Consider the following 11,803-nt stretch of genomic DNA (forward strand, 5'->3'; position numbering starts at 1 on the left):
TCTTGTGCACCAGTGAGGGAGACACAGCACACAGACACAGGCACACAGTGAAGTAATGTCTTCCCAGTGGTGCCAAGGGAAATAAGAGCAGATAATTCAAAGGCTCTGAAAGAAAGAGAAGCTGATGAGACACTCAATAAAAACATGAAACTAAAAAAGAAACTTGTTCCATCATCTTTGTGGGATGGAAACATAATTCAAAACCTCTCCTTGCATTACCACATCACCTCCTAACTACCATCTCCTACTCCCTTGGTGCCCTTTCCAGTTTCTCTCCTGTTGATTTACAGGGTAACTTGTTGAGAGGATTCCTCTTAACAAAGTTAAGGCATTGCACCCCTTCAAATCCTTATTTCTTTTGAATTCCTTGATGTGTCTGTGAATGTTACTGCCCTTCCAGATTTTTCAGAGGAAGGACAGGAGGAGTGGGATTAGACAACAGGGGCTATAAATTAAAGATTATTTTGATAGTGAGTCACGAACCACAAAATCACCAAGGAGTCGTCAGCACTTCTCTTTCATTCAAATTCTTGTGCTGAGTTCACTGTTGTCATATCTTGGCTCACCCCAAATTACTACATTTTAAACTCTATGAACAGAGGCACAAACCCGCAGATCACTCAGGGGACTCCCTCACCATTTGAGACAGAGCCACATTCAAGGGACAAGTGTGGGATATCTGGTTCCAGCAGCAGAAAGTAAGACAGGTAACAGGCTGGGAAAAGCCTATTTTGCCAATCTACAGCTGGAGATGTTCCACATTTCATCAGCAGGGCTCTTTCCATCGTGGGATTTCTCTGAGTGGCACGTTCCTGGCTGTGATCCTGTGAACCCCACAGACAGTATCAGATCACAGATTAAGCCAGACAAGTGTGTCTGGCCCTTGGGGTGACAACTAGGAGAGGTACAATCCCACCAGGAAGCAGAAGACAGCCAAGGGATCCTCTCATGTGGTGAGCGTGAATTTGGAGGCTGCTGAGCACCAGCCTGTAATTTGAGGTAATTGACTGCAAAACTGGCTCACCCAAGCCTGAGTAGATCCACTACATGGATGACATGAAGAATTCACCTACACATCAAAACATACCATGGTGAAAACCACAACCCAGATTTTTGGGGTAATCCAGACCTCCAGCATGACCTAGTCAGTGTGACAGAGCCAGATGCTCGAGGTGGGATTTGTCTCATTAAATGCTGACACCTACAGTGGGATTATTTAGAACTGAGATGGTCATCTTTACTTCCATGTACATCCAGAGAGCACAAAAGGCATCATCTAATCTACATTGAGAGGGAAATTAATTATGTCTCAGGCTCTACATGCTGGATATCCAGAGCAACAAAGTGAGGAAGGTGACTTGTTTATTTGCAGTGTAGATGCATTTGCAGGTATCAACATTTAATTAGATAAATCCCATGCTGAATGTACATAACCCAGGAAACTGTCATTAACATCTGAGTGACTCCTGTGTCATTCTTTCCCAGCCCCAGGTTTGGGAACAGGTCAGAAGAGTCTGGATGGAAAAAATAAAAATGAAAAGGGTGCATGTGGGTCAGCAGCGGGATTTATCAGTTCTGATTTGGCAGAAAGCAACTTTAGGGCTGGTGACAGTTAGAGGAGGGTCCAGCATGAAATGGGGCAGTTCTACACTAGAACAGGGATAAAAACTCAAGCAAAGGAGATTGGAAACACTGATGTAAGAAATAGCCTGGCTCCACTGCCTGGAGAAGTTTGCTGCAGAGTAATCACTCCTCTCTTTCCTTTCTTGTCTGCCTTTGGATTTCATTATTTCCCTTTATCAGTTTACTTCCTTCTCCAGAGTGAAGGAGTCAGATTCTGGGTCCTGCTGAGATTTCATTTCCTTCAAATTCTCTTTTTCATTCAGGCTGTAGGGGATGGTTGAACAGGAATGAACACACACGGTCAGCACACGCCCCTTATTCCTTTTCATATAAATTCCTAAAAAATGTAAGGTATTTAAGAGGGAGAAGACATCAGAAAACTAATGGGAAAAAAAAATTAAAACCAACAGAAAATCTCAAGGCAATCATTGTCTTTGAAGCATTGTAAGCACAGCAGAGGAGGAGAGAAAACAGTGGTGTGAGGAATAAAACAGTAATGAGAAGAATGTCTGGGCATGAGAGGTAGAGTGGGAGGGAAAGGGGAACACACAGACTGTTCATGTCCTACATCCAAGTTTTATATGTGACCATCTGACTTTTTGTTACCTGCCCCAGAAGAACACGGAGTGGTCTTGCTTAGAGAGGTCACTTGGTGAATTGTTGTTAAGTCACAGCAACTTGACCATGTTCCCAAGTCTCTAAGATTTCCTAAAAGCTCACAATCCCATTTTATACCCTGCAACCCCTCTGAGGTTGCAAGAAAATTCTCAGAAAAATATATATATTGAATTGTTCTATGGAAATTTTCATGCAGGAATAGTCAAAGGAGGGAAAAAATAGTTGTGTTCTTCTCCTTCCTCTTAAATAAACAGAAGTTTACTCACCAGTCAGGAGGAATTTCTTTCTTTTTTTTTCAGCTATTTCTGACAAGCAAGAGAGTTATTTCCTATGTTTTTCTCTCTTTGAAGGAAACAAGCTAATAACATATTTCTTCACTACCTGCCATCCTTAGCAAATCTTAGTGCTACAGCTGAATAACACATACACAAAAAAACTATGTCATGTAATTTTCACTTCTCCCAAGAGAAAAACAGGTTGTCTGCAGCAGGAGAAAATCAAGGGGAATCAACATCCTGCACTTATGACTGCTTAGTTTATGGAGAGTTACAACATCTTCAGGGTGCTTTGGAGTGAAATACTCTCCAAAAAATACAAACAGTAAGAAGGTGGTAGAGTTTTTGCTGATGTCCCACCCTTTAACTATGGATGTAAGGCTTTTTTGGGAATGAGGGTAGCAGGATCTGGCTTGAAATAAGTATCATGTAATGAAAGGTGGGTCTAGAGGTCAGGACTTAAAGGAGGTAGAGTGGAATGCTGTAGTCCCAGAGGTAAAATTAAATATATTCAATATATGTCTACAATAATTAAAAAAAAAAAAAATTAAAAAGTAGAGAAAAAGGGTAACAAGCAGGATCCATGGAATGAAAAAACTTTCAAACAAGAAATACACCCAAGTTCTTCACTGGGAGATTAATGTCTTTGTGGGGATACGGTTTCTTTATCCAAAGCCACATAAACTGTGGAACTCGTTGCCACCGGATGTGGTGAACAACTAAAAGATGCTCAATGAGCCTGGAAAAAACCTTCCCAATGATTCAGTCTGCAGATACTGGGGGAACAGGATAAAGAGCAGCTGGGTTCTGCTCTGAGGGAAGAGCTTGAAAGGATGCAGTCCCTGCCTGCCTGAGTGGGTGATACAACTTAATCACACTGAGATGCAAAAGCCTTTCTCTAATGGCTCTGGACTTCCTCTATCTCTGAGCTGTGCTCTTTGAATTTGGAACAGCAGGAGGAGGAGCTGGGTCTCAATAGTCCACCAGCTGCCAGGGTTGTTCTGGATTTGAGGGATAAAGACCAAATTGGTTGGTGAAATTGGTTCTTTTCACCTGGGGAAATCTATGAATTCCTGAATCCAAATAATAGTCGTTGCATAAGCATAAGGAGTAGGGCTTGTGGTCAGCTTCTGACATCATTCTGGGGGTAGGGGATGAGAAACAGGGTTTTTGTCCCCTTTTGTCCTTGCTTTTACCACTTCTGGATCAGGAAAGCATTGGGAAGCTCTGCTGTAGAGCACAAAAGGTGTCTCAAAACCACCTCCCTGTGGGTAAAATGAAGTGCCTGATGCTTTCCTCAATTCCACCAAAATTTCCTCATTTGCCCAAAGCTGGGAAGCAGAACGGGAATCAGTTTATATATGAGATGAATAAGAGGACTCTGATAGAAATATTCCTTGTAATGGTTTGCTTCAGAGGACACCCTGGTAACACAGATATCTGCATCCTACCCTCCTTTACTTTGGGGCTAAAATATGTGCCCAGGAAAATGGGGGAGAAAGCCCCCCTCTTTTATCACACAAGATGTGTTTTTATCTGCTCTTCTCTGAGGTTTTATCAATTCCAGTCACAGCAGAAGCAGCTTGGACAGGTCTCAGAAAATGGACCCTGATTTCCAATTAGTTTCTTTGTCATTCTTTGCCCTTCTCTCCTTGGTGCTGGGCACAGGCAGCTCCTGCTGCAGTCAGTAGGAAATAAGGCAGGATATTAAACTATAAATTTCTTCTTTGCTGGCTGCCTCAGTTTCTTATCTCAGCAGCAGCACAAGTATCCTTCATCAAGATTACAGCCATCACAACCCTAATCCCTGTAAAGGTCTTCAGATCATGTGAGAGATGCACAAATTATTACTGAGCTGATGAGGGGAAAAGAGCTTCTACACAGCAGACAGATGATGCTTTTAGTCTTATGTCCAGTCCCCAGGAGCTGCTGTCACCTGCCCCAGCAGAAGTTCATCCAGGCACATTGATTCTTTTTAATTTTCTTTTTTTTGGAGGGGATTAGTTTTGTAGATAGATGTCACTCTGTCACCTAAGGTAAAGAAACAAATTCCTGACCTCTGTAATAACCACGAATGGTTCTGGTACATCCCCATTGATCGAATTTTTGTCCTTCTGCTGTTTCTCCAGGCTCATTCAGCAGCAGTGATGCACCTCTTACCATCAAGTGTTTGGAAGGACTTTGCTGAAAACCCCTCCAGGCATCACAGGAAATGTTAAAAAACCATCAGTTAAATGTCCATGGTCTGAAACTCACCCGGAGAAGAGTCATTGAAAGGGTTCAGGGCAGCTGCCCTCCGGATCTTCTCCAGACAAGTCTCTTGCTCCTTTTTAATGATGCAGTTGGAGTGGGTTGCTGCAACCTGAAATATGGGAGACAATGTGAATAAAGGACAGATAAAAAATTAAAATAGTGAGTTTACCAGGAAGCATTGGTACATTTTAAGGTCCCGTTGCAAAAAAAAAGAAAACAGAGAAAAAAGAAATAAAAAGATCATTAGAAGCTGAGAGAAAATGACAACAAACTTTGTTTTCTTTCCCTTTTTTTTTCTCTTTGTTTATTTTCTTTTACTCTTCTTTTTTCTTCTTGTAGCAGGTTTAAGGACAAACTAAGGAATTAAAATTATCATTAATTATTTTGGGGTTTTATATTGTTGTCCCTATCAAGGTAATTTCTAACACCTTTGCTTTATTTTATTGAATTCCTTCTTCATATAAAGTTAGAATAAGGGTATTTCCAAATAGAGAAATCATTTAAAGAGGAATCAGAAATCAATTTAGGCTCAGTTTGATCTTCCACCTGTTCCTTACGAGTCTTTGCATAGTCCATTAACCTCATTCCGGACTCTAAACTAAATTAAAAGCTGTTTCTCTCAGACTTTCACTCTGTTTATTCCCTATTTTTCCTTCTTCATTTACTCCCAGAGCACACAAGGCAAATTCTTTTGCCTAAAGAGAATGCAATGCCACTTAAACCAAGATGACTTGATCCAAATATTTTTTCTTTTTTTTTGTTTGTTTTTTTTTCTATTTTCTATCTTGAAAGATCTAAGCCCACTATATTAAAAAAAAAAAAAGGAGGGGGAGAAAAAAAGAAAGGAAAAAAAAGTTAATTTATAAGAGGAATTTTGCAGCCAACAGAATGCAGGCAATCCCAAAGCAGCAACAAAATAAAGATGTGACCCATTTCCAGAAATCAATACAGGATTTCGTTCCTGCAGCAGACAGTGGCCAGGGAATATCAATCCAAGGGCAACACACCCTGAGGTTTCATCAGCTCACTTTGCAGTGGCACTGCTGGGGTTCAAATCACAGAGTGCAAAACACCCCGAAAAGCAGGGCAGTGGCTCCAAGTGGGAAAGGTTGTCCTGGGTCACTGTAGCAATTCTGCTCTTTCATATTTCCTGTTCCATTTCCTTCACTCTGGATGATGGAAAACTCCGGAGGGAGTGGAGCGTACCTGGCAGGGGATCTGTTTTCCCCTTACCTGCTAAGTAGGAACAAGCAAGCAGGGAATATAAGACCAGAATTCAATGTGTTGTGGTTTGTTTTGGACCCTCATGTTCACAGTTCAGCTTTTCTTCCCTCATATCCCAGAGGAGGGAAAGGAGTGAACACTTTGGGTCACTGATGCACCAAAGCACCACCACACTCTCAATGCACACTTGGAGCAAATCCCAGGGCAAGTGCAACCCCTTCAGGAGTTAAAGGGGCTTGTAAGAAAGAGAGAAACTTTTACACAGACAGACAGTCCAGGACAAGGAGGAATGGTTTTAAACTAAAAGAGGGGAGATTTAAGTTAGATGTCAGGAAGAAATTCTTCCCTGTGAGGGTGGGGAGGCCCTGGCACAGGTTGCCAAGAGAAGCTGTGGCTGCCCCTGGATCCCTGGAAGTGTCCAAGAACATGTTGGACAGGGCTTGGAGCAACCTGGGCTAGTGGAAGGTGTCCCTGCCCATGGCAGGGGGATTGGAACAATATGATCTTTAAGGTCTTTTCCAACCCAAAACATTCAATGAGTCCCTGATAATCCCAGTTTGATGGTGCCTGTGTGATGCTGCACGGAGCCATTTGAACCCTTTTGACCCTGTAAATGTTCTAAGCCACCATCCCTATTTCAAGGACAGAGAGGGTTTCCTGATGTACCTTCCTAAAAAGCTTTTCCCACCATTTGTGGGCACTGAAAATGCTACACAGCTTCGTCTCCAAGATCCCAGTGATACATTCCAGCTGGGAATGTATTCCAGTGTATTCCAGCTGGGATACACAAGGCACAACCATATTAGATTTGTCTTCAAAACAAACACGGTTCTGTTCTAAGGGCTCCCAAGTGCCTGGAAAAGATATATTGTCACACATCTCTAGGATATCCCAAGAACTTAAGGGCTTTTGTTACATCATCCCCTCAGCCTCACCAAAGAGAGAGAAAATTGCATTGCCTGGCATTCAAGATTTAAGAATATCTTTTAAAAGGATAAAAGAGAAAGAGCAAGGAAACCAGGGTTCTGCTGCTAGTGCTGGTTCACTCTCCACAGCTGCCCAGGTCTGAAAGGGGTTGTCTCAATATATAAATGTGGCAGTTTCTATACAGCTCACCATGTACAGATTAGAAAAGCTGTCATTTAATAATACTATTGTTATTATTATTAATAGTAATAATAATACATTGTCTATGCAAGCAGGATGTGACTAAACAAAAGGAAATATTTCTTCACACACTTATTGTTAATTTGCAGAACTCTTTTCAGCTTGAAATTGTGTATGTTAAATACCACAAGAATTATATATATGGATATATTCATGCAAAGTCCATCAGGTGACAGAAGTTAGTGAGACACTAGAACAGGTTGCCCAGGGAAGCTGTGAATTCCCCATACTGGAATGTTCAAGGTGAGGTTTGACAGGGCTTGAAGCGAACTGGTCTAGTGGAAGATGTCCCTGCCCATGGCAGGGAGTGGGACTGGATGGTCTTTAAGGTCCCTTCCAACCCAAACCATTCTGGGATTCTATGAATTCCTGAAAGAATACCAAGAAAGCCACCATGCTCATGTCCTAAGGGGTAATCAGAGACGTTTGAAAAGGTTCAAATTCAATCTATGGTGAAAAGACAAAAGAGCATGATTTATCCTTTCTATTCTTGGCATCTCCTTTACCAGAGGTATATCAAAGCCAGGACTTGATTGATTCTGAAGACAGCCTAAGGTTAAAACCTCAGATGTTACTGTTCTCCTTGCAGACAGGCACATCTGGTCAGATGGCTCTGACTGAACTGACTACATTTAGTCCATTGTATCTGAGTAAGTTCTGGCTCAGGAGGCTCAGACTGGTGGGCACAGAGAGAGCACCAGAGCCACGCGATTCACCTGCCCCTGGAGCCTTCCTTGAGCTCTCACTGCTGCCAGAATGTTTTGATGTGACTTTCCATAATGGTCTGTATGTCATTTTGTACCACTTCATCAACAGATTTTAAAAAGAAAATAATGTTGGGGAACACAGAAACTGAGACAGAAACCAAAGCAGGGGAGGAAACATTAACCTCAGTGCCAGAGGAGAGAATAGGAGCTGCATGTCAACTCTGCTAATGAGCTATTCCATACCTGATAAAATACAAAAAGGTTTGGATTGTTAACAACAAAAGGTTTCTCTGTTGAATGCAGAGGTGCTTTAACGCTCGTTCTCCTGAAAGGATCCCTGGGTTTGATGTTTCTCCACTGACTATGCACTGGTAGAGTCTTTAATCTGTCAAGTCAGTCTGCAACAACTGAACAGCAGAGCCCAGTTCAAATGGAAGTGGAAGCTTGAACTCCAGGGCCTCCTCCTTTCATTCCTTTTGCCTCAAGGACATTTGCAATTTCCTGTGTTCAGTAGAGACAGTGTGGTTTCAGTGTCCCAGCAGACATCAGTGATATGAGCAGTTAAAGATTATTTTGACACATGCTAGAAAAATCAAGAAACCAAGTGGATGGTGCCTGAAATTCACATTTTTGAAAAAATTACTGCTCTCCATGGAGTGAAAGATTTTGGCTCACATCAGTTTAGAAAAGGCCTTTATTTGTTTAGACACAAAGAATGCAAAAATAATCAATGTCTGTTTAGTTCTGAGAGAACACAAAAAAACAAGAGCAACTGGCTGGGACACTACAGATATACAACAAATTCAGAGCTTTCATTTTTCTTCCTTTGCTTTTATTAAGGTGGCCACTAAAAAAATAAACTGGCATATGCTGTGTGTAATTTGTAGTACTTAACTCTTCACTGTTCCCTTGACATTATGGTAATGTTAATAACAATCATGCTAAATTACAATCTATATATTACATTGACTTTAATATACTCTCAAGGTTCTGCTTTATTGTGATCTGTTCCATTAAGAAAGCCACTGTTAGGACATAAACCCGAGCAGAGAAGCAGGTGAACACATCTGTGCTGCTTCCAGACCCGCCCTGGTTATGTGTGTAAACCAGATCACCAAATTTTAGAATCATGTGTTTCAGTAAAGCATTGATCAGTTATATGGATGGTCCAGGAAAGGGACCATGTGGAAGGAATTGTGCAGATCAGAAGAGACCCATACACTTCCATGCTCATGGAAATAAATACATGTTGCCACTTCATTCATGCTGGAAATTTAAATAAGCTTTCTCCCTTCTTGTTTTGTTTCCAGTGTTTCAAACTTAGCAAAGAGGGAGAGAATATTCCTGATAGTGCATCCAAAGAGCACAAAGCCAGGCTGTGAGCTGACAGCAGAGACAGCAGGACTGGACCACTTGTGGAAGATGCTCCCTAAGCACTTGTACAAAGGAAGAAGGGATAGGAACTAAAACTGAACACCCTGTAGCTGCCCTGATGTATGACATTAACATCCAGCTAAATCCAAAGTGGGCAGGTCAGAAGTCTAAGACATTTGTCCAGACTCTTTGAAGTGCCTTAGGGTATCTCACTTGACCTCCAGTTGCTGCTTCTTGCATGAGCCTTCGTGTTTGCCCTTGTCAGGATGTTTTGGATGCTGTAGGGTATCAGACATACATGCAGACACTCATGTTTCACCACCTGGATCATTTGTTCAGGGATATCAAGTGGTACAACTATTCTCAGTGATAAACCGGGATGATCTCTATGAATGGGACGTTATCCCCGTGCCACAGTCACAGCCACTGATAAAGACTTGTGAAAAGAAAGGTGGTTGTGTGGCTGGAAGGATGTGGGGAATTTTTAACACATCAAAGCTGGGCATTTAAAGAGATCTCAGTGTTATCAAAATTAATAATCCTGTGAGCCAACAGCGCAGGACAGTCCAGCCAAGAAACCTGAACCGTCTTTGACAGCATTCAGTTATTCAAGAAATACTGATTTGCTCATTTTATCCTCAACAAGAATATTCATGACTACTATAAAACATGATTTCTCTACACAGGTTAATTCAGTGGATCTAGAAAAGTGAGAAAAGTCAGCAGCACTCTTGAGAAACTCCAGGATCAGAAAACATGCTTTAAAATCATAGTAATGATGTGATAGTGAACAGGGCATTCACTTGGCATTTTCATTTCTGCAAAGACCAGATCAAATACAGCAATTCAGGCTGTTCTTTCCTCTTCTGCATTTCTGTGTTAAGTCTGTAAAATGCTGATTTTTTTTTTCAAAGTGAATGGGAGTATTTCCACTCCATTCAGGATATGTAATATCAGGCACCGTGAAAATGAGAGGGATAAAGGAGAAAAGACAAGAAACAACAATGAAACTTCATTAAATCCTTCATGGACGCTGGTTTACATCAACATAGAGTCTGATTCACCTGTTGTCTAAGTGTTGTCTCTAAACTAATGAGAGAGAGGAGTTTATCCCACTGGGTATATTAGATCACTCACTGCAAGCTGAATTACACATTTTACTAATTCTATTATGACTTTTGCTTTTGAAAAGTTAGCTTAAAAAACAGTACATTATCCTGTGAGCACTGCCAAAAGAAGCTCACTTTGTCATGGCAACAGCAATACCAGATTTAATCCCTGTTCTTACCAAGCAATGATTCAACTGGTCAAACCAGGGCCAAGACTCGCAAAATGCTGTGTTAAAAATAGAGGTGTTTGGGAAGGAGCTCTGATTCTCTGGATTTTTTCAGAACTGATTTGCATCACTGCTGGGACCCACAGCACTGGCTTGGCAGTCAAACAAATTGTTGTCCCCAGAAAGCTCTTGGGTTGTCACTTGATTGCGTTTTTGTCTTCCTGTGTAAATGGCACCCAAACCGCTGTAATTTCCAAACACTTCAGACCAAGTGAAAGGGTGAAGTGATTAGGAACTTATTCAAACCCAGGCACAGTTGTACAATCTGCTGCAGAGTTTGGACACCAAGCTTTAAGCAAATTTTGCAGGGAAAAAAACCCTACCAGCAGAACACGCTGCCAAGAAAAGGCATTGATCCCTTTCAAAGTGGCTGACACGAATTTAAGATATGGTTACCCACCAACACTGATGGCTCCTGGAGAGGAGTAAGGCTCACTGCAGAATAAAAATAGCGGTAGAATAACCAACAGTTTCCTTCCCTCAGTGGATGTTTCTGAAGTAAATGCTGGACAAAAGATGTGTTACACAATGTGAGGTAAATCTTGCGACAAAACCTGGTTTAGAGTTTGCCTTAAGTGGCTTTTTGTAGTCATAGAGTCATTAAATGATTTGGGTTGGAAGGGAACTTAAAGATCATCCAGTTTCACTTCCCTGCTATAGGCAGGGAGACTTTCCATGTTCTCCTCTCATATAGTCCCCAGAAGATTTTTGGGAAAGGCACACCTTTTTCACTCTTTGGGCAGTACTGATAGTACAGGAATGTCCTTTGTTTCAAGTAGACCTGAAAATCAACCTTCTGCTGGAAAGAGGGTCAGAATGAAGACTGCACAACCTCTGTGCAACTCACTCCACTGCTCACCTGTCCTCAGGGTAAAAAAGGTTTCTTTTTGGTATGAACTTTACTTGTTTCAGCATATGCCCACAGTCTGTTGTTCTCCTGTCACACACCAGGATGAAAAGCCTGGCTCTTTCCTCTCAGTGATCTCCTCATAGATACTGTGAGGCTGCTACTACATTGTCTCAAAAGTTTCTCCAGGTAAAAGAAGCCCAATTTCCTCACCTTCTCCTCACAGGACATCTCTGTGTCCCTCCCTTGAACTTGCTACAGTTGATTAACATATTTTATATATTGAGGAGCCTAAAACTGGATGTAATAGTCTAGAATTAGTAGATTTAGATTAGATATTAGAAAGAAATCCTTGGCTGTGAGGGTGGGGAGGCCCTGG

At 41.6% G+C, this 11,803-nt stretch overlaps 1 protein-coding gene across 9 annotated transcripts in view; it reads right to left on the minus strand.

Annotated features, from left to right (window-relative positions):
- The window catches only part of ADCYAP1R1 (ADCYAP receptor type I), a 141,809-nt gene that overhangs the window by 78,818 nt on the left and 51,188 nt on the right, over positions 1–11,803 (minus strand). For all 9 annotated transcript variants that reach the window (XM_027695500.1, XM_027695498.1, XM_027695497.1 and 6 more), the window contains one exon: positions 4,773–4,878. In XM_027695500.1, coding sequence (XP_027551301.1) covers positions 4,773–4,878 — 106 coding nt within the window. The remainder of the gene's footprint in view (positions 1–4,772; positions 4,879–11,803) is intronic.

The sequence above is a fragment of the Neopelma chrysocephalum genome, unplaced genomic scaffold (genome assembly GCF_003984885.1).
Source record: "Neopelma chrysocephalum unplaced genomic scaffold, ASM398488v2 Primary Assembly neopelma1_101, whole genome shotgun sequence".
NCBI classification, from domain to species: Eukaryota; Metazoa; Chordata; class Aves; order Passeriformes; family Pipridae; genus Neopelma; species Neopelma chrysocephalum.